The 22,007-nt window shown below is 44.2% G+C and overlaps 3 protein-coding genes across 7 annotated transcripts in view; 1 reads left to right on the forward strand and 2 right to left on the reverse strand.

Annotated features, from left to right (window-relative positions):
* LOC114770254 (MAP7 domain-containing protein 1-like) overlaps positions 1 to 10,757 on the reverse strand; it is a 31,785-nt gene extending 21,028 nt beyond the window's left edge. For all 4 annotated transcript variants that reach the window (XM_028964011.1, XM_028964009.1, XM_028964010.1 and 1 more), the window contains exon 1: positions 10,373 to 10,757. In XM_028964011.1, coding sequence (XP_028819844.1) covers positions 10,373 to 10,430 — 58 coding nt within the window. In that variant the 5' untranslated portion in view covers positions 10,431 to 10,757. The remainder of the gene's footprint in view (positions 1 to 10,372) is intronic.
* A 2,958-nt stretch (positions 10,758 to 13,715) lies between these two features.
* Positions 13,716 to 16,396, reverse strand: stpg1 (sperm-tail PG-rich repeat containing 1). Its single transcript, XM_028963639.1, has 8 exons — positions 15,679 to 16,396; positions 15,496 to 15,608; positions 15,319 to 15,417; positions 15,055 to 15,237; positions 14,701 to 14,812; positions 14,436 to 14,604; positions 14,175 to 14,365; positions 13,716 to 14,098 (listed from the first exon to the last, which is right to left on the reverse strand). Exons 1-8 carry the CDS (start codon positions 15,710 to 15,712, stop codon positions 14,007 to 14,009), a joined length of 993 nt encoding a protein of 330 aa, XP_028819472.1. The 5' UTR covers positions 15,713 to 16,396; the 3' UTR covers positions 13,716 to 14,006.
* Positions 16,009 to 19,016, forward strand: meaf6 (MYST/Esa1-associated factor 6). 2 transcript variants are annotated; one of them, XM_028963641.1, is made up of 8 exons: positions 16,009 to 16,138; positions 16,577 to 16,692; positions 16,782 to 16,869; positions 16,966 to 17,011; positions 17,100 to 17,289; positions 18,085 to 18,114; positions 18,435 to 18,468; positions 18,566 to 19,016. In XM_028963641.1, the coding sequence occupies exons 1-8, from the start codon at positions 16,049 to 16,051 to the stop codon at positions 18,578 to 18,580; spliced, it is 609 nt and encodes a 202-aa protein (XP_028819474.1). In that variant the 5' UTR covers positions 16,009 to 16,048; the 3' UTR covers positions 18,581 to 19,016. The 2 variants fall into 2 exon arrangements, with proteins under 2 accessions (XP_028819474.1, XP_028819475.1); XM_028963642.1 differs by lacking the exon at positions 18,085 to 18,114.
* Positions 19,017 to 22,007: the final 2,991 nt, after the last annotated feature.

Consider the following 22,007-nt stretch of genomic DNA (forward strand, 5'->3'; position numbering starts at 1 on the left):
GAGATTGTTCTTTGCATGAAATGCACATTTTATATACATGTAAATGGCTTACAAAAGCCCAAGCACTTTGTTGAACTGTGAGAAAATGTGATATTGCATTTCTTCTTTTTTCCCCCCATTCACTCCATAATTACACCCTTTTTAGGTGAATAAATACCTTTATAACAGAAAACATGGAATTCAGAGAAAATAAAATGGGGAAAAAAATAAAATAAAAAGGAATTCATAGGGCCCTGTACAATGTAAACACACCGTTGACAGACGGCAGACGTTTCCAAAATTAGCATGTTTAATATTCATTTAATTGAATGTCAATAAAATGTCACTGTTTTACTGCTTCTAATGTGCCAAATCCGACTAGTCGATAATTAGTCGACCGTCAAAATAGCTGTTAGCTGCAGCCCTAATGTGCATGTGTGTTAAATTCCCACTGATCAGTTAGAAAAATATCTTAATATATTAATTTGTGTAATTTTTGGTTCACATTTGACAATGGACAAAACATATAATGCTTTGATCAGATATGCAAATACTCGGCGCCTTCTGAAATACAGGGCAGCTTAGTGACAGAAATGGACTTTATGTAGAAAATTACAACCTTGCATGACATAAATTAGCTTTATTTGCGTTAATATCACTCATGTATGTCCACTTGTAGTTGCTGGGAAAAGCTCTTAGACTCAGGCATGGAAAATGGATGAAAGTGTACACACAGCATCTCTTAACATTTTTTAAGGTAACCCTTACATACAGACTTACTCTACCAAGAGAAACAAAGAGAGGATTGTGAAGGATGAGTAGAGCCACACCCGTGTGGGGCGGGGACGTTGGCAACAGATGAAATGTCTACCCCACATTTTACCCCTCACCCTCATTGGAGAACTGATTTTTTACAGCTTTTAATACGGCTGTGGTTCCACCGAATGTTGTGCACCAGGTTGACTTTAACGTCGTGTCGTCACTGCTTAATTTGTTGAATTTCCAGGAAGCTCCAAAGTAGCCAGGTCGTCACCACACAAAGTGCCTAAAAGCTCGCGAAGTTCATCGAGCGGGTTCCACGGGAATGTGGGCCGGCAAACACTTTGCAGCACAGCAGATAGCGTATCTCCAAATCTGCAACAGGCCGAGTCACATCTGGTCCGACGTCAATTGCACAAACAACCGCCTTGTTGTCAGGCCTGTGCCGTCTTGCAGGAGGACTTTGCCTCAAGTCCGGGAATCTGAGCTGCGTCGCGTCCAGCGACGCAGCCGCGGCTTTATGGCCACTGTCAGGTGAAAGGAATTCCATCGATGGTCATTTGCTCTCGATGCGGCCGTGACTCATTTTCACTGACCCCTGTCCTGCACCAAAAGGGCCTACAAGGGCCACTACCGGAAGGTGACCTGAAGTGATGAGACCCCTTGGAGTTAGAACCCTGGCAAAACTCCAGAATTTCCACAAATGCAAGGTGTTGCTGTGTTGTAAATATAAAACCAGAGATGTACATGTGCAAAAATGGCGCTCAAAATGCAGTGTTCATAGACCCCACCTCAGAAATCGCGGGACGGAAAGGATCTGTGGGGTCTCGGCACCGCGATTTCACGTTCACTCCTGACAAATGACACATCCGTATTTCGAGAGTAGGCTGTCTGGAGCGTCCCTGGCGCAGAATGGCCGTGCGAACTCGGTTTCCCACTTCTGCAATGATCCCTCGCGTGGACAATACGGAGCAGAGAGACGAGCAGGAATGGTGGACGCAGCATCGTTCCTCCAGCTTCTGGCAGATAAGTGGTGTAACCTGAACAGGTACAGACAAAATCGGTCTGTCTAGATTATATCTGCTCGTATTCGGCTTTGGAGCGCCAACGTTACATTAAAAAAAAAACTCGAATAGTGTTTCAGCACATTCATTTTGTACAATGTATAAATAAAAACTGTGTAAATCATGGCGGTTGGGACTCCCAATAACAACGCAGGCATGAACGTCCTTTGTGGAACGTGACACAACGTCCAAACTGGTGGCAGTTGCCTATGAACCAGAAGACCCAGGTTCAAACCCCACTTACTACCATCGTGTCCCTGAGCAAGACACTTAACCCTGAGTGTCACCAGAGGGGGACTGTCCCTGTAACTACTGGCTGTAAGTGGCTCTGGATAAGGGCGCCTGGTAAATGCCGTTAATGTAAATGAACTCCCGTTACGAATCCATTTACACGTCAATATATCAGCATTTTCAAGTTCTACCGAATTTATGAAGCTTCTGAGATTTGTAAGAAAACAGGTCACATTATGTCTCGTCCTGCCATGTTCAAGGGTTTTCTCAAAATGTTGGACAAAACTAATCTAATTTAGAACTAATAGCACCAAAATGATTAAATTCTGCAACCTTATAAGAGTCTTCCAGTGCCAGAACCCTTCCTGCGGAACAGTCATAATTGGCGAAAAGTGTCACGTCCTCGCGCTGCCTGCTGCCGCAGACTCTGTTTCCACGTAAACAACATCTGGGCCTGTCACGGGCCACATGCGCCGCATTTCTTTTGGGAGGCTGGAATTCCGGGTGCCCCGTCTTGCAAAAGTCGCGTTCATTGTGCCCTCGCCACCGAAAGGCCGCGGTATCAGTTATTCGGCGCGGTCAGCCATTCCAGACATGGCCGGTGCAGCGTGGAGATTCCTTTACCGGGAAAGAATGTACTGCGGCGGGACAGGACAGCTGGAAAGCAACAGTGAGAAGAAAAACTGCCATGTTGGACCGTTTCTGCTCGCCCCCGCGCCCATGTGCATCTGTGTTGGTGACGCTGTCTGCCAGGAGAGTCACAAAAGCTGCAGGCCACAAATCTCCGTCACCATCATCATCATCATCATCACGCGGAGAGCAGATGATCCCCCCCCTCCAGCTGCCCGCTGCAGCCCTCTCACATTATCTACCACTTGGCTCTGGAGGAGCGACCTTCCTGGGGTTAGCGGGGGCATTTCATGGCATCATATAAGAGCAGCGGGCAACAGGGGACACTCGAGGTCCTGCCAGTCCCAGTATCTGCACCCCTGTCTACACTGGGACCACAGAAGATTTACTATAATATCGCTATTTTTTTTTCTAGTCATAAAAAAAAAAATAAAACCGCCACACACCCTACTTGTAGCTGCATTAAACACTGTTTAGTTAAAAAGTCCTCTCAAGGAAATGGTGCCTGAATCCAAACGTCCCCCACACACTCCAGCCTGCTCTTAATGTTGGCGAGGAAGAGAAGTGACCGGAAACGACCGGAAGCACGGGGTCCCCTTGACCCGGGCCACATTCCAAAGGAAGCTGCGGCGCTTTACGGAGGCACGGTTGAGGGACAGAGGTGAGACGGTTTACATTGGGATTCGATGTTCAGGAAGAACAGCTCAGAGAGGGATATTATATCAGACATTTTCTTTCGGAGATACACAAACCCCTCCGTTTCTGAGGCACTATTCAACACCAGGATGCACCACCTCATGCAGCTCTCTGGGTAAACAAGTTGCCATGTGATCAAAGTAACATAGAATTTCACATAATAATCTGTGGATTCCACATAATTGATGCCTATTATTATCCATTGATGCCTATTATTCTATATAGAAGGTTGATTAAATGCCAGGCAAATGTCTAATTTAAATGATTCCTTCCTTTAAGAAAGGGATGCCTCACATTACAAAATGATAGTGTGCCAATTAACAGTACCCCCCTCTCTCTCTCTCATACACACACACACACACACACACACACACACACACACACACACACACACACACACATATATATAGATATAGAGATAGATATATAGATATATATATACACACACACACACACACACACACACACACACACACACACACACACACACACACACACACACACACACACACACACACACACACACACATATGCAGTACAGGCCAAAGGTTTGGACACACCTTCTCATTCAATGTGTTTTCTTTCTTTGTCATGACCATTTACGTTGGTGGATTCTCACTGAAGAACAAAAAGTGGAGACCTGGACTCCACAGTCACCGGACCTGAACCCAATCCAGATGGTTTGGGGTGAGCTGGACCCCAACAAGTGCTAAACACCTCTGGGAACTCCTTCAAGACTGTTGGAGAAGCATTTCAGGTGACGACCTCTTGAAGCTCATCGAGAGAATGCCAAGAGTGTGCAAAGCAGTAATCAGAGCAAAGAAACTAGAATATAAAACATGTTTTCATTTATTTCACCTTTTTTTTGTTAAGTACATAACTCCACATGTGTTCATTCATAGTTTTGATGCCTTCAGTGAGAATCTACCAACGTAAATGGTCATGAAAATAAAGAAAACAGGACCAAAGAAAACTTTTGGTCCTGTACTGTATATATGTGCATACAACGTGTAACAGATGTGTAGTGGTTTCGTAGTTTAGCATGTGGGTGCATGGGCAATGCCCAGGGAACAAGGGGACATTATTTTTTTAAGAAGCCATGCCCTCGTGGGCACTATTCAACTCCGCTTCTAATTTCAGCTCCCGTGTCCTGTGACTGTGGCGAGGGCGGCAGCGTGGGCCGCCGAAAAGGAGGAACTCGCTCGGAGGCAGCGCTCGCACAGGGCCGAGGAAGATTATTATATTTATAGAATCATTTCTGCTCATTTCATAATCCTGATTTCAGAGGTTCGTGCAACTCTTGCGATTAACAATGGAAGCGATTCCACCTTTCCCCCTGAAGTCCTGTAAAACATGGCGTTCCACATTACAAACGTCCAGTTTTCCGTTGTTTGCAGAAATGCATGCATATACTGTTTGTTCTTGATCACTGTGCCGAGATAAAAAAAAATTATTATCCGAAAAACTAGAACAATAATTCCATCTGCACTACCGGTGCATTTTAGAATGTACACACTCTTCAGAGCAGCAAACGCTGGGTCCGCAAAAACAAACCAGGCAATGCTTCCCTATAAAATGCTGTGATGCGAAATAACGCGGGCTTTATAGAACGCAAAGTACCGTCGGCGAGGCACTTCGCAAAGACGGAACTGTGGCGACAGGTGAAAAGCGTCCCAGGCGGGCTTCTGGAGAGGACAAAACAAAGCAGGCGGACAAGATCCTGGCCTGCTCCTTCTCGCCGAGGTCCGCAATGGTGGGTCTCCCCCGCCGCAGAGGCGTTCTATGGGCTAATATAACATAATTACAATGTATTAAGCAGACACTGGGTCTAATTACAGTAATGATTAGTTTTGGTTTAATATGCATGCAGCAACCCAGAAAATTGAACTCTCTGCATTGTATTAAGTCACTGAAAGACAATGGTCTGCATTGTTCAACTGTGCATTGTCATTGAAATTTTGACCTCTGTGGCTCATCGGGGGGCAACACAAAAAGAAATAAAAAAAAAATAAAAGCGAATGCAATTAAGGATTGAGATAGAAAAACTTCAAAGACCCTAAATGCATGAAGTATGGGCAGACATTACAAGCCAAGGGCATGAAAAAGGAGTGGCCAGAATGTTGTCCGGCAAAAAAAAAAAAAAAAAGATTTTTAAGAACCCTTAGATTAATAATTGAGCAGTTAAATTGATTCCATGGTGAATATATAATGATTTCAGTGTATTGAGCACAGAGCTAGACTGAGTAGAATATAGAATATTGTGTGCATTAGGCATCAATGCCGTGTAGTTCTTTATCTCCTCACTTGCTGTGGAGATACTGAAGCGGTACTGACAGTGGAAGCGAACAATAAATAAGTCGATGGTGCCGTTATTTTTTCGGTGTTTTCAGTTGAAGGAAAAAGTACTAAGAAATGCCATGCTGCAATAAAATCTATGATATGCTGCATTTATAGTGTATGACTAGCTCAGTGGGGAAGCTACCAAACAGCCACTTCGGCTCTGTGGGTCAGATCACAGGTCACATCGCACGGGCCACATCTGATGGCTCCAAAGCAAACTCGCCATTCCATCGGAATGGCCGCACAATGGCTGCTGCTTTGGCGTGTCACGCAGAGAGGCTTTCCTCGCGGACGTTAATGTGCAGGAAACAAGACAATGCTCTGACGCCGAGTCGGGGACACGGTGAGGACGTGTCCTTTGCTGCGATCTTAAAGGGACAATGCAACCGAAATTCAGTCGCATTCCTTGATCCCACCCATCCTTGTGGGTCCTTCTTGATTTTCCCGCTTGTGGGACTAATGAAGGGCCAGCTCATCTTATCTTATCTCACATATTTATCCAGAGTTCAGAAACGTCCCTGTTACCCCTGAAGAGATCAAAAAGCGAACTGAAAAAGGACCAAAATTAATAATGCAGCATTGCACCAGTGAACACAGCATCGTCTGGACAGGATACTTCATCAGTTTGATGTCATTTCAACTAATTAATAACAAAAACCAGGACATTTCTAAATGACCCTAAATCAGTAAAGGTCTGTTTTTGAGCCAGTATAGCTTGGCCATTTGGCGGAGCCCTACGCCACCGGATGCCACATTTCCTCCCCTTCCAATGACACATGTAAGTTTTTTTTTTCTGAATCGGTTTCAGAAAGGGCCACGGTGAGGGCTGAGCAGCGGATCAGCATTTAAAGGGCGACCTGGAGCCCCGTGAGAGGTGGGGGGGGGTCACATGATGGTTCTGGCCTGTGATTCACATCAGCCCTTGAATGCAATGCAGGCGACGCATGCTGACGTGGAGCATCCGAGAGGAAGGGCGCTCGCCTTCCTCCCCCACTTCTTCCTTTCTGTGTGAGTGTGTGTGTTTTTGCGCTGAAGAGGATCTGTGCTTCGTGGTCCCTGTAGGTTTCCTCTAGTCTTTACAGAAACAATGCTGATTTTGCAGTGAAATTTCATTCGCATGAAAGCAGTTTGCATAACTGTGCAAAATTTGCATGAAGGGACTACATAATGAGTAAAACACAAATAATAATGATTAAAATGTGTGAAATGGCACACCTCCATGGTTGTGAGTGTGAATCCTGGCTTGGACCTCGCGTGTGCACAGTTTAGATGGGTAACAGGACTGCGTGGTTAAGGATAGGGAGTGAGTGTTGATACATAGGCGTGCCAGAAGAACTGGATGTTGGTCTCTTCCAACTCTGTGTGCTAATTAATGATTTCCTACAAGCAAAAGTCCACAACACCTCATCCTCACGTGAAGCCCTAAACCATCTACAGATGATTTTTCTCCCCCCCAAACTGCACATTACAAACTGAACATCGGTACTGTATTACACCCTGCACTTTAATCTCTTACTCCCTCACACTACGCTGCTGGGTTATGGTCATCATATAATTTCATATCACTACTACCCCCAATTTTGTCATGGCGTATCATACACTCATTGCTGCTACTTGTCTGCCTGGTTTGACTAGTTTGTCTCGACCTGCACTATTTTATGGGTCAGCGTCCAATGTCCACAATGTCCCTTGTCATGTTTTTGCGTTATTCCATATGCACTGTGTCTTTTTGCACGCTGTGAGTCTCCAAAGCTTTGCAATCTCATCTCTCCTTGTGTACTTGTATATACTGAGATGATAATAAAGCAGACTTTGACTTCAGATCAGGCTTTCTACACATTTTAAATAAAGAATTCCATGATTTTTACCAAGTTCTCTAAAGCCAAAAATATACTTGCTGTGAGCTACAATGGCGTTTCCGTACACAGTTGCGTTGTTGACGTTTGCGCTGTTATACTTGCGTCCATACTGTGCGTCGTAATCTGTAGTGTGTACTCCTTACCACCAGGAGTCAGTGCTGAAGCCGCAAACCAAATAAATGAATGAACGCATGTATCTTAAAAGTGCAGATCGTGCAACACTGCCCCCATAAACTTACGCAGCCATTGCATCCGTATCCGTATACATTCGATTCATTTTTTAGTACGGTCACAAAAAACTACGAAAAGTACATGGGATACGGACCGTGGCTGTACATACGTACATATGTACGTAATTAACAGCAAGTACAGGGTGGGCCATGTATATGGATACACCTTAATAAAATGGGAATGGTTGGTGACATTGAACACAATTTATTTAAAAGTGGTCATAAACTTGTAAATAACTCATGAAAGTTTTTACCAATAAAGTTTTTACCAATTTATTACCAATAAATTTGATGTGTCACGTGGCCCATCAAAAGTTGGATCCAATGACTATGGTCACCACCCTTGAAAAGTTTGCCCCCTCACATATACTAATGTGCCACAAACAGGATGTTAAAATCACCAACCATTCCCATTTTATTAAGGTGTATCCATATAAATGGCCCACCCTGTACATTTCAGCCTTTAGGAAAGTTTTTATGACCGTATGTCTTCTGAGTTTGGGGGAAAATCACAAAAAAGTCAAATTTAACAAAATATTGTTCAACTAAACCCGGAAAAGCTTAAACGACAGAGTTTCTTCCACCAAGTTCACGCAGGCTGAGCACGAGTAAAATGGACTCATCATATTCCGGCATAAATCGTCAGCTGTAATTTACATGACTTTTAAAAGGCGGCTGCGGAGGTGTTGGAACACGGAAGCAAGGCACACAGCACCACGTGACGTGGATCACTACGTAAAGCCAGCAAAGATACTGCAGACCTGTGCTAGTTTTAAGCGTTGTAGCTGTAAAAGTAGATTAACGTTTCCGTCGCAGTCTTACAGGAACCGTGTATTTTGTTATACATTCACGTGTCAAACAGATTTCAATGACATTCTCAGAACTTTATATGTTTATTTCGTATCCCAAAACTTTTCTAGGCCTGGAAAATTCTCTTTTGAAATTCCCCCGACTTTTCCAGGTTTTTAATGACCGTAGGAACCCTGACAGATGGAGAACAATATTGTATTGCTTGCCATTGTAGAACAACATGATAACAGCGTCATTTGCTGCACACATTACGTCATTGTTTCGTGACTATAAGGAAATTGTGCAATAAACATTTTAGGTAAACAATTTTCAAATTTTTTTTTAACAATATTGCTTGCGGCTTAGATAAAAATGGTCTGTATTTCTGTGAAGATTCTCAGCCGTCCGGGTGAATTGCACTCCCTTTTTTTTATGTAGACGTTTCATTCTGCATCCACAGAACTTCTTCAATCGATTTGAAAGAAAGAACGTCCAGTTGCCAAGCCTCACCTTTCAGGCATAGGTTTGTATTGTTGCACAGTACAGACTAATGCAGCCCTTTCAACAGGTAGAATGCATCCTCCTCGCACACGCCACTCTGAATCTACAGCAGGTTTGTATTTATGTACATTTACCAAAAACGTCCAGTGTTTGAGGGTTTAAAAACAGTGTCGAACAGTGTGATTCTGCATATAATGAGCAGGAGTAGTGGTTGTGGACCAATTGCGCCTTAATAAAACAGTTATACTGGACCTGGATATGTTGCCACTGGACTGTTTCATTAAGTGAAGAAAACTCCGATTTGGGATCTGCGATTCTGTGCATGCTCATTCCACAGCAGATATATTGAGATAGAACAGCCTTTGAAGAGCAGCGTTTGGAACAGTGATGTGTCAGCGCCGGGTGCTCTCCCTGTTTTGGCGACAGACACCGGCCGCGTTTCTGCTGCTGCTGCCCGGGATGGAACTTTCCTCTGAGTTGAGTCATCACAGAAGGAATGTGTTTTTTTTCACAATGTGTGATTTTTCTACCCCCCCCCCCCTTCCAAGTGTTGAGCTTTATCAGCCCGGCCAGTCCAAACACCTCGCAGCACCGAGAGGTGTCCCCATGACCCCGTGCACACTAATGTGGGTCATCAACGTGTCACACAGAGTTATTACACGGGAATAAAATGTGTAAATACACGGGGGAAAAATGTGTAAACGCCACCTTCGGTGCCCATAAAACAGACCGAAGTAAAGCCGGCTGTCGAAAGAGGTCACGTGGTCACCGCAAAGACACGCGACTTGGACGAATCAACGCAGAAGAATAAAAATGCTCTTCACCGGTGTCATAACAACTTGCGCCCTTCAGATCTTTGCCAATCACTCCAGCCCGTTCGTCCTTCGCTTCGAGTGCAAGGCTGGAGGACGCGGGCGACTGTTCCCAATTTGCGGCGGCGTCACGTGATTCTCGCCCGTAGGCGGACGGGCCAATCAGAGCACAGAAACGAGCCCCGGTCACTTTAATTACAACGGTAGGGCGTAAATAACGTCTTCCCAGCTCGACTATACATTTTATTTATTTGTGTTTATTTTTAAATTTCTATCATTTGTTTAGCGGTGTCGCTCTAGCCGTCGTGGTGGACCTGCCGGGTTCCCCGCGCTCTCCGAGTAACCGATGCCGAAGGACGACGGGGATTTCTGGGATGTGGCCAGCAGAGGGGGCATCGGGGGGAAAAAAACTCCAACATACGTGATGTATTTACGCAAATGTCGTGTTGGACTTTGAGAGGTTTAGAAAAAAGACAACATACCTTTTTCCGATAACGACAGTTTTGTATCGAAATCGATCACGAGATCCTTGCTCTCCATTTTATCCGTTCTGCACGCTTCGCCGTCGCCCTGCGCGCTTAAGTCATTCCTTCAGTAGATCCGGCGAGGGAAGAAAGGAAGAAAAGTCCCAGATCGCCACCCCCTCCCTTCAACGCATCCGGCGCGTAACCGCTGAGTATTTATCTCGGGAATAGCCGTCGACTTTGTCTCAAAAAGAAAAGTGCAAAAACGATCGGACGTGCTTTAAGATGAAGCACGGCGAATTCCTAAAAATGTGTTGTGTCAGCAGAGGTCGAGGAAGCACAGTGCCGGATTGGGGGGACGATATCCGGGGACAAGCCCATCGCAGCTGTAAGACTGCTTGAAGAATGCGGGACGGTCTTTGCTTCGCCAGTGGATCGTACCACCTGGCGGGGAGGGGGAGAGCCGGGCACAGCAGCGCATAAAAAACAGTTTTTCGTCACCTATACATTCGAACGATGCCTTTCTATATATGTCACATTTTATACTCTATGACGTTAAGTTCAAAGTGTAATTTGTGCTTGTCAGTTTTAACGATCTCGGACCGATACAAATCACACACCCCCTAAACGGTAGCCGGGGGGTTTTGTTCCAAAGCCCAGTGGTCCTCTACTCTGACCACCGTTGCCAGATCCGCTGGTTTTCGTTTTTTTTAATTTCAGTCCCACTGAATCGATTCAGTCCCATTACTCGATTGTTATTTTCAGGTTATAGCTATATAGTTTGACTTTCGCGGGCTCGATAAGGAATGCTATAAAGTAATTCGTTCAGTTATGGGCACTTGGTCACCTCCCTTTTTGCAACACCTTTATTTTGACTGCAATTATTCCGGAAAAATAACTGTTGAAGCGCAATGGTCAAGTAACTAATTTAACTGCTAGGATCTGCGTACATAAATTAAGCCCTTATCGGTCCTTGGCCATTTATATTAATTAAATGAAGCAAATCTCTATGTGCCCCTTTCTCCTCTCGTGGGTCATAAGTCCTCCCATACTCCAGTGCCACTGTATTAGTATTTGGCGTTTTCTCTAATGCAAAAATGTATTGTATGTTAATAGCCAATTGAAGGGATTGTTTGGAGATGGGCTTCTGATTTTCATGCGTCAACATTAAAATATAACACATTTAACTTATCTCGCTCTTCGTGTATTTTGGCATTTATGTTTGTTCTCACGGAATTAGACGGAAAGGCTCCGGTGCCCGACACTGGTAGAAATCTGCAGGTGTCAAGAGCCAAGAACGCATTTTCTCGCTTGATTTATTGTCGCAAGGCCTGGCAACCCTGAGGCTGACGACTGGAGGGTGATGGCACCACGATGGCAGACGTCGCGTCATGAGGCGCTGTTGCTGCTGAGGAGAGGCAGCCAGACTCCGCTGGAGCCACTTCACACTAGTGCCCACGATACAATGAGACATTTTAATATCGAAAATGTGCATTTTAATATCATGACCTGATAAACAGTTCATGTGCTGACATTGGGACGTAATACAATCATATAAACTTCATTCATGTTAATGTTTTTTTTCCCTTGCTTTTGATCCGGTCCCTAAAAGGCCCTCCTGAATTTCAGAAACCACTTTTCATTTTTTAAAGAGACACTCTAAATATAGTTCAACCCGGTTTCTGCCCCTCCCCCAGTTTCAGTGTCTCTTCAGAGGTAACATGGGGTGAATTATAGATTAAGAGTCATGACGGTGTGACAGTGCATCAATACTCATTAAGTTCAGCACCTTGAGCGTATATGAGGGACATGCATGTGACGACTTGCATTGTGAGCTTTATTTTGCAGCGTCAGGTTCTGTTGGAGTAAAACTAAACATACTCCATCAAGGGAATCTGTTTTGTGTGAAAAGAGGGACCAAAAGCACGCCGGCACGTTAACAAAGGGAGACAAGTCACCTCGTTTCTTGAAGCACCACTCTTCTGTTCCCGTGCAAACAATGTTCTTTTGTGGCACTTTAATGAAGAAAGATGCGCGCATTTTTAGGCCGTTTGCCATTAACGTGCCGGAGACGCCAGCCTGTGGATGTGTTTGGAGGGTCAGCTTCCTCCACCGTGCGGAAGAGGCTGAATTGAAAAAAATCAATGTGGCGAGAGAGAGACCTGTGCTGGACCGCTCCCTGGAGTGCCGTGGGCATCCATTACGTACTCTTCCAGAAAGCGCCCTGTTCGCCCGGCATGATCAGCGGACAACACTGAAGGGCTTCATTGTTGAACAGAGGACGGCGGCGCTCTGAGGCCTTTGATATTGTTTTTTTTTTACATGTTAGAGATCTCCCCCAGGGATCCAAAGATAAAGTTAGGTGGTCTGCAGAGGTCTTTTTTGGAAATGCCATGTCACATGAAAATGTGTTGCACAACCTGTTTTCATAGCCTGGTTGGAATTATGAACACAAACACATTAAAGGTTAAAATATGTCAGTGTTATTTAATACTGGGTGGTAGTAGCCTAGCGGGTAACTCACTTACTACCATTGTGTCCCTGAGCAAGACACTTAACTCTAAGTTGCTCCAGGGGGGGACTGTCCCCGTAGCTACTGATTGTAAGTTGCTCTGGATAAGGGCGTCTGGTAAATGCTGTAAAATGTGACAAAAAAATGAAAAATTTAAGGAGGGTAGCATGCTAAACGGCTACGTGGTAATGCACCTCAAGATGTCATAGCGAGCTAATATAGCTGTTCTCAGAAGATTAATTCCGCACCCTGGTCCAAAACCCAGTTAAGGTCAAATTGTATATTCTGCTAATTAAGATTCAAGAAATGAAGAAGACAGCCCTTCTTTATTCGACAGTAAGTACATTTAATCGGCGCATCCTGTTCAAATCAGCCTACTCCCAGGCTCTATTCGGCTGTGTTCTAACCAAAAAGCATCTGGCAAATTTAGTTTGGATTTCAAAGTGTAGCAGACTGAATCAGGTTAAACTAGCTCGCCACATTTTGTGTGATCAAGTCCATTTTGGGCACGCAGGGAAAACTGCGTATCCTCAATTTTTGGACAAATGTCTCGTATCTGTTTTGAGTGGTGGAAAAAAAAAACAAATGTCATCAGACGCGACCCAGAACTTTTCTTTTTACCCCACGTGGACGAGAGTCAGGCTTGAAATTGGGGCATATTTGAAGCAGCTGTGTTGGGACAGCCTGTTGGAAAATGTGATAGTGAAGTCAGAATCTGAATATATCCGCAGCTGCTGGCGTGTGGGAGAGGTGCACGGTTGCAATTGCTGTGGCGTAGGGAGCAATGCACATAAAACCCGGCTGAGCGATTTTCCGACCGATGTCACAAAACCAGACAAACCGGGGGGGAAAAGTTGGCCTCGGTGGTACCCCAGGCCCAGAACGTGGTTTAATATTTTGAAGGTGAAGACAGGGTTCCTTTGTACAAAGCCTGAAAGAAAGCGCAGCTATACACCCTTACTCCGCATATTAAATGTTGCACACCCCCAGCGGACCGACAACATTTGCCACAGTTGTGCTGTCCCCACCCCATCTCCCCTACCAGCAGCTGTCATCGCAGAGACATGCACTGATCTACACGGGACGCTGTACTTCAAAATGAGTTCCGGTAAAAACGTCTGTCCATGCAGTTCATGGTGATTAAGATAGATATCTTTCAGCCATACGCTGGAGATACTTCTCATCTTTCAGCAGGAACGGTCTCTTCGGTGCAATCTCAGGATCATAGGAACCTTAGAGAGAATGAATATTTTTCATTCATGGGCAGACAGTTATGCCGATATAAGAATTTAGGAACTGAGAACTCACCAGGTCCTGGAACTGATGTTCCTTTCGCTTCTTGGGTCCATCGACTTGTCCCAGACAGAAACACTGCACTGGACATGAAGTGTTTGGGTGGGTCTTTATAGTCCACTATGTCATAATGGCCTGGGCCAGGGAAAGGAGGAGTTTTGGGAAGTTTCAGCGGAGGGGCCGACAGCACTAAGTAACGTCTCCGCCTGCAACACACACGGCTTATGAGTCCCTCGTCAGATTATGTAGGTGCAGGTGTAGGTGTAGAAAACGTACGGTAAAACAGTCCTCTTGGCGGGTTCGGCTGGCTGGTCGAGGTTATAAGCAGCAGGCCCAGGACCCAGGTTCTTCCCTGAGAACAGGAACCGTGAGGTGCTTGATTTGAAAGAGGAGAAGGGCACCTGTGGGTTCTTCTGTGTCACAGCATCATTGACCTCGTAATGACCTTAAAAGCACCACATTCATGGATTCAAAAGGTTACGCGCCCTTGACTTACAATGATAACTTGAGTTGCTAACTGTCAAAATTAAGCAAGGCTCACAAGGCGATGGTCCTTTCAAAGGAGTTGAAAAGCCAGGACTTCTTCTGCTCTTTGACAGAAAAACAGAGTGAGCGGGTACTACAGTATTTTGCTGCACTTCTCTGTATGACACCTGTAAAATGTGAAATGGTTAATATTTACTTAATGAGCTGTTTCCGTTATTAATAAGAAACACACTCTGTTGCCAGGTCAGACTGTTTCCTGCCCAGTTCTGCAGCTTTGAATTTGTGGGTAAAAAAAGGGCAATTCTGTGTCAGCTTTGGTGGTCTTTGAACATTTACTGGGCTGGAAACCATCGTCTGTCTCTGGCAAAATTGCCCGCGGCAGAAAAAAAAGTGTGTAGACTGCAGTCACGTTGTATTGATTTGGAGCCGGAGTCGTGTTTGTGGACTTGTCCGCTTTCACTGCAACAGGCAGACAGAAAACTCTCGAGCTCCTCCTGCCAAAACCAGGCTTGTGCAGCAGAGACGACTGCAGATTATATGTGTTTGGCCCCGGGACGCTTCTTCTTCTGCGGTTGCGGGGAACCCTTGGAGCCTAATAAGAGGGGAAGGATGATGTATCGTTACTGAAAACAACCCAAAGTAAAAACAGCCCAAAATGAGCTAATCGGCTGACTTTAGACGGAAAGCCTCCAGTGCCCTTTTTGGAAAACGACGGGCTGTAGATCTCTGCGGACGTGTGGGATAGATAGGAGCCAGGGCCAGGATTTTCATTCTGAAACCAACAATCATCCAAAAAAAATAAGTGGCTGAAACTGAGAAGAATGCATTGCGAAATAGTAACGTTGCTTACCACACTGATGTGAAAAAACCTTTTTGTCTGAGTGGAAAAGCCCTTTTTTTCTTCATTTTTCACGACAACTGTCTGGTACTTTGTTGGAAATGTCGAGGTATGCCCCTTGCCGCCTAAATATGTGCATTAATTACATTATAAAAACATAATGCTACCAACAATCGGAATGATTTGAATACTTACATTTATTTGACGGTGTGCGCCATGTTCCTGCCATCGCGAAGTGTTTGTACGAAAACAAACTCAACTTTAAAACTACAAAGCTCACCTTGCAAGCTTAATCCGATTAAATCATATTTCATAAGTTGCTGTGGTATTTACAAACAAAACTCGTGTGAATTGTCACTCAATTTAAAAGAATTGTCACTCAATTTAAAATTTAAAAGCATGACACGACTCGGGCCACTTTCGTCGCGTTGAAACCCGTTGCCATGGCATCCTGTAAAAACGGAGCAACAGCGACACCCGGCGGCCAACGCGCCACACGGCGTCTTATTTCGTGCCGGACGTGACGCCGGAGGCCGGCGCGTTTTTGTCTGTCCGGGGATCCAACATGGCGATGCACACGAAGGCTGCGCCGCCGCAGATTCCCGACACGCGTCGGGAGCTGTCCGACCTCTTGAAGAGGAAGCAGGAGCTTGCGGTAAAAAAAAAAACCCGTCGCCCCCGCTGGCTGAGAGGCGTTCGCGTAGCTTGCCGAGCTGGGTAGATACTGGCTGTGACGCAGCGGGTGTGTTGGGCTTTCATTTTACCGAAGGCCCTGTGACAGCTCGAGGACGAGACGCGTCGAGGAATAAATGACAAGAAAAGTGCCCAATACAATGCTGTACGCGATTAAAATTTGGCCTACGGCCGAAGATGTATCCTACGTTCCCGCCCATGGTCCTAAAACAATCTGCGCATGCGCGTTCTAGCCACGCCCCATCGATTCTATAAATTCTATAGGCCTTTACTGGGTGGAAGTTAGTTAAGGATGGTATTTACTTGTATACTTAGGTTAAATTATGTTAAGCAGCTGCTTTCGTGCTTACGCCTAATAAATAAAGGTACAATCGTTTTTTTTTATATATAAATATAACAGGAGACGCTGGTGAACCTGGAAAGGCAGATTTATGCTTTTGAAGGAAGCTACCTGGAGGATACCCAGATGTATGGGAACATCATCAGAGGCTGGGACCGCTACCTCACCAACCAGAAGTGAGGGGGGATTTTATGCAGAAGACTGCGCTGGCACTACTGGGGAAAATGGGAAATTTCTTTTACCAAAATCTCCTGTTTGGTTTCAGGAACTCCAACAGCAAGACCGATAGAAGAAACAGAAAGTTCAAAGAGGCGGAGCGCCTCTTCAGCAAATCCTCTGTCACCTCAGTTGCAGTGCGTCCTTATTGTTAATCATGAATTTGATGTATTGAAATGTGTTGAGCGACCGAATAACTGCACATTAAATACATTTTTATTTTGCATCCACAGGCCGTTTGTGTTCTCGGTGGGGTTCCGGATCACATGAATGAAAAACGTATGTATCCCCTAAATTCCAACTCCGAGGCGTCCAGAGACGGATTGCATCATTAACCTGGTCTCTGTTCACATAACCGCTCCTTCAGGCGAGCCTGGCAGCGGGACAGAGAGCGATGCCTCGCCTGACCTTCAGAACCAAGAGAACGAGCCGAGCCAGGAGGACACGGAGGACGCGGACGGGGCGCTGCAGGACCTGAAGCCTCAGAAAGCCGCCTCCTCCTCCTCTGGCAGCCACCATAGCAGCCACAAGAAACGCAAAAACAAGAACCGGCACAGGTACGTTCCTCCATTACAGGATCCATTAGTCCTTACAGGTGTATAGGTTTATTAAATAATCTCGGTAGAACAACTCTATGCTACTCATTAGGACTGACATAAATACACACCAATAAAAACAGATTTCCATCTATTTACTTCTGGGAATTTAATGACGAAATGTTTAATTCACAAAACCTCCACATGCATACATTATTGCGGCAACCAGCATTTCACATGGTGTTGAGCAGACGCCCTCATCCTGGGTAGTTTCAGGGACAGTCCCCGATGGAGACACTTGGTGTTAAGTGTGAAACCGTATTAAAAATAACCCCCCCAATATGCCAAACCCAAACCATATGTTGATTTACTGAAAGCATTTATTGCAGAATTTCCTTGTTTCATGAAACAATGACATTATGCTAATTCAGAAAGAGACTCTGTTCTCCTGTTGTCCTCTGAGCAGCAATACGATACTGTTCTCCATCTGTTCCCCCGACCTTTGCCTGTACGAGTTCAGTCATTAGTTTACAGAGTTGGGAGGGACCGACACCCAGCTCTCCCATCTCTTGAAATGAACATTATTGACACTTATTATTCCTGTGTTTTACCCTTTTAAGATAGACCCTATCTGAACAAATGAGTTAATTTGTTAATTTAATTAGTTTCACTTTACTTTTGCACAGTCCTGTATATGTAATGATTTAAATATGGAGATTAAATGTGTCTGTAGTGATCGAGTTAAAGCCCCGATAACAGCAGTTGTCTCTGGTACTAACGTCTGATGCTCTCTTCTTTTCTTAATGCTGCCCTCAGCCCCTCTGCCATGTTTGATTATGACTTTGAGTAAGTCCTGTTTGTCCCCCCCCAAATCCCCAGCCTTGTGTCTTGTCTCTTGTCCTGTTGTGGTGTGTGTGTTGTATTCAACGTCCTTCCACGCTGTTTGGGCCCTGCAGTATTCCTGTGTCGCTGCTTGTTCTAGATCAGGGGTCTCCTGGAGGGCATAGATTTAACTCGTCTCTGCTAATTACTAATTACGATGGCTGTGGTGGAATAAGAAGACGGCTAGACCCCTTGCAGACCCCTGGTCTCGAGCTCATTACATGCCAAGCACTTTCATGCCATTAAGATTTCACTGCTTTGACCTGTGATCTCTACCATTCCAGGTTTGACATGAAGATGAACAAGAAGCCCAGATCAGTAAGTTTGAACAGTGGGGAGCCTGTGTGAAAATTCGTGGACGTTGTGTCTCATGTATGTTGGGTTTTTTTTTTTTTGTGTGTGTGTGTGTCAACAGGACTACTCCGCCTGACTGTGACAGACCATGAGGTGCGCGAAGGACTTGCCAAGACACCGGCCCAGATGGGGAAGGGCCGTTTTCTTTCCGATGTGTGCGGCACCTAGTTTCCCTTGCTTTTATCGCATGGCGTAAAGGTCTTTGTGTGCTGTGCTGCATGGCCTTCATTTTAATAATCACCATTTTGCAGTGAAGATTATCATATTATGGATTATCAGTCTTTGCATGAGATATGGTATTGCTGAGACATAAAAAAAAAATCATTTTTGTACATCCACTGTAACATCAGGTATTTATATTGTTTAAGAAAAAACACAATCGTTCAATTGTATCCTTGTATTCAATTTTGTTACTTATTTGTAGTTATTTGATTTGGTGTAATCTGTATTAATATTGCATTGTATTTTTTATGTTTGGCATTAAATGTAATAAAATACAAAATAGCAATGCAGTAATTTTCGTAGTGCATCATTACTTTGATGAAAATAAGACTGACAGTGATCTGCAGTATTATTTTCTCATCAAACAGTAGAAGGATTCTGTTCTGGGCTGCTGTGTTGTCTTGGCCTGACCTTGTCAGAGTGGCCAGTGACGGACGGTGGCGGTTCCCATAAATTTCTGAATTCGTGGAGAACTTGAGTCCAACTTTTGAACGTCCACTGCATTATCATGTTATGCTGCGTAATTGGAACTCATTATATTTGGACAGCAAACATTTACGGCATTAATCAGATGCCCTTGTCCAGAGTAACTTACACTCAGTAGTTTGGGGTCTTCTGCTTCACAGGCGAGTGGGTGAAATATGTAGAATATTTCTATTTTCATGCTTTTATTTTTAGTTTTGTGTGGATGTTTTATTTGCAAGGACCAAGGCAATGGTCATCAGTAGGTGGCAGTACAGAACACAGTTGCATTCAAGTCCATGAAAACGTTGCAAGCTCTACACAATGGAGAAAGATGTCCCAAATATCGCTGGGGGTGCTGAACCCCACCCTCAACATCGTGGGAATGGTATGCAGCTTTCGGGTTCGGGCACCCTGTCAGCTGATGGTAATAGCGTCAAAACTGCTCACAGTACAGTTATATAGCAATGAGAAAGAAAAAATTTTTTTTTTTCAAGGTAATTGCAGTCTTTCTGAACCTGCGGGTCAAGGTCAGGGTCACAAGTTGGAATCTATCCCAGAAAATCTGTGCGAACATCCCCAGCGTGAGATTTAAAAACTGGTGGTGCGGTAGAGTGTACCATTTAAATGCAATGCTTTGTGGTTATGACTTTTTTTGGATAACGTCTGAAATAGAAAAGGCTATTGAAATGACCGGCACCCTTTTTGACACTTGTTCCTAAAACCGTAAGACTGCTATCATTGCTGCATGGGCCATCGTCTTCAAGAATGCTCAAGATGCACAAGAGGAAATTCCATTTACAGTAGTTGACGTTCGTTGAAGCGCTTCGTCAGCCAGATCAGGGACATGTTGTGCGCTCAAGAGGCACTTGACCATCTCGGGGATGAAAATAGCCAAAAGATGAAGAAGTGGCCTGACATAGCATACTTGGAAGTCCCCACCTTTTCCTGGGAAGGCATTCTTCAGCCTATATACTATGTTCAATGGTATAAAATACCAACTTTTGTATCAGATTTTAATCTCCATGGCTGTGTTGTGTTGGATTCGAGGAAAATGTCCAGCAAGTCCAGCATCACGGCTGAAGGGCATAGCTGGAGGAGTTTGTGGCTAGGCGTGTCGGAAGTTCGGTCTCCATGTCAATGCAAATGAGAAACATTTGTGTGGTCTGATGCATTTACACAGCGTCCGAGCCAAAAACGAGATTCTGAATATTGGCATCATCGTGTGAACAATAGCGCAGTTGTTCTTCGCTCTGCCAACTTCCTGTCGAGACACGGCAGTTTGTGTTCACATTAAGGAGCTCTGATGTGTTTAACAGCCGCAACGGGCCAAGTCGTACTGAGAGGAGACCATTCAGTCCCTCCGCTGAGGATGATGCAAATGTGTTGGGGGTGCCAAGGGCCATCTTCTTTCATCTGGGCCACAGTCCCCTCATGAGACCGAAAAACAAGATGGGGTCAGCTGTGTTTCAAGAAAGATCATGGGAAAAGTTCACAGCACCACATTAGTTTTTTTTATTTAATGGAATTTTGATATCTTTCAACAAAGCTATATATATATAAATAAAACTCAGATTTTTCTAAATTGATGAAAAAAACATTCTAATTTAAATTATAGTATCAATAATTTTGTTTCAAACGATATGAATGTCATTCTTGATGTGTTAAATGTTCCATTCATAGATTAAGCCCAAAATAATTTTTTAATGATTTTTTTCACCTAGGACAAGGCTTAATCCATGACTGATTCCATAGATCATACTCAGCATGAACAAAATCATCAGAAACATTTCAACAAAACAGCCTTTTTATTTTCAAACACTGCCCATCCCAAAATTTCCTGTCTTTTAAAAAGTACGTAAATTTACCATCGTGAAATAAACGGACCACACAAACACCCCAATAAACCTTTTTCTGAGGACGACATAAAGTAAATCCAACCCTTGCATACACACACATTTTCAAAACAGCAGACCAGAACAAATCTTTTACATCACAGCTTAACAAAAAACGTGCTTAAATACCTTCAGAATGAAAGTGATGATGCTCTGTGTAGGTAGAACAAATAGTGGTTTTAGCAAAGAACTGCATTTATATATTAAAAATTCTGGCTTTTTATTATTTTGGCTTGGAAAGACAAATTCTTGGTCTTCTGTTTCTTCTAATTATTAGTAGTAAAGAAATCAGTATACCGCATCTCCATCTCCATCACTTATAATTCGTGATAATTAAATTATATAATTAGATTATAATTATAATCACACCTTCATCTGAGGCCAACTTATTTTTTTCTTTTATTCATTCACCCCCACTCCTCCTTTATCACTCTGTTTCGCCTCCCTCATAGCAACAATGGTCACACTTTCAGCCTTCCATATAATTAACCTATTCACCAAATTGAACCAATTCAACCACATTTGACGTCTTTTCCCTCCTCCACTCCTCCTTATCATCCCTCCATTGTCCCATTGAAGCCCATTCATATTGCACCAACAGTGATTGCACCAACCTCTACATATTTGACCTATTCAATCAATTCAACCAAATATACCCTCTTACCCCCTATCCCCCTACTCTCCTTTCCTCCTTTTCATCCCTCCATCCTACCAATCACCTCCATGGATTTTACAGAGCCACTTTGGTCACATATTCACCCTTCTAAACACCACATATATTTAACCAATTAACCAACCATTTCCCCTCATTCTCTTTTCATCCATCCATCCTTCCATTCACTCCCATGCATTTTAAACAGGTACTATGGTGGCACTTTCAGCCTTCCAACCATTACATATTTCACCTTTTCAACAAACGTAACA

The sequence above is a fragment of the Denticeps clupeoides genome, chromosome 20 (assembly GCF_900700375.1).
Source record: "Denticeps clupeoides chromosome 20, fDenClu1.1, whole genome shotgun sequence".
Lineage (NCBI taxonomy): Eukaryota > Metazoa > Chordata > Actinopteri > Clupeiformes > Denticipitidae > Denticeps > Denticeps clupeoides.

Coding starts and splice junctions, on each gene's coding strand:
- stpg1 (XM_028963639.1), bottom strand. CDS start 15,712: ATGGCAGGAACATGGCGCACACCGTCAAATAAAT. Junction 15,238..15,318: donor CTGGAGGCTTTCCGTCTAAA/GTCAGCCGATTA, acceptor CCCTCTTATTAG/GCTCCAAGGGTTCCCCGCAA. Junction 14,366..14,435: donor GCCAAGAGGACTGTTTTACC/GTACGTTTTCTA, acceptor TGTGTGTTGCAG/GCGGAGACGTTACTTAGTGC.
- meaf6 (XM_028963641.1), top strand. CDS start 16,049: ATGGCGATGCACACGAAGGCTGCGCCGCCGCAGATTCCCGACACGCGT. Junction 17,012..17,099: donor GGATCACATGAATGAAAAAC/GTATGTATCCCC, acceptor CCGCTCCTTCAG/GCGAGCCTGGCAGCGGGACA. Junction 17,290..18,084: donor AAAAACAAGAACCGGCACAG/GTACGTTCCTCC, acceptor TGCTGCCCTCAG/CCCCTCTGCCATGTTTGATT.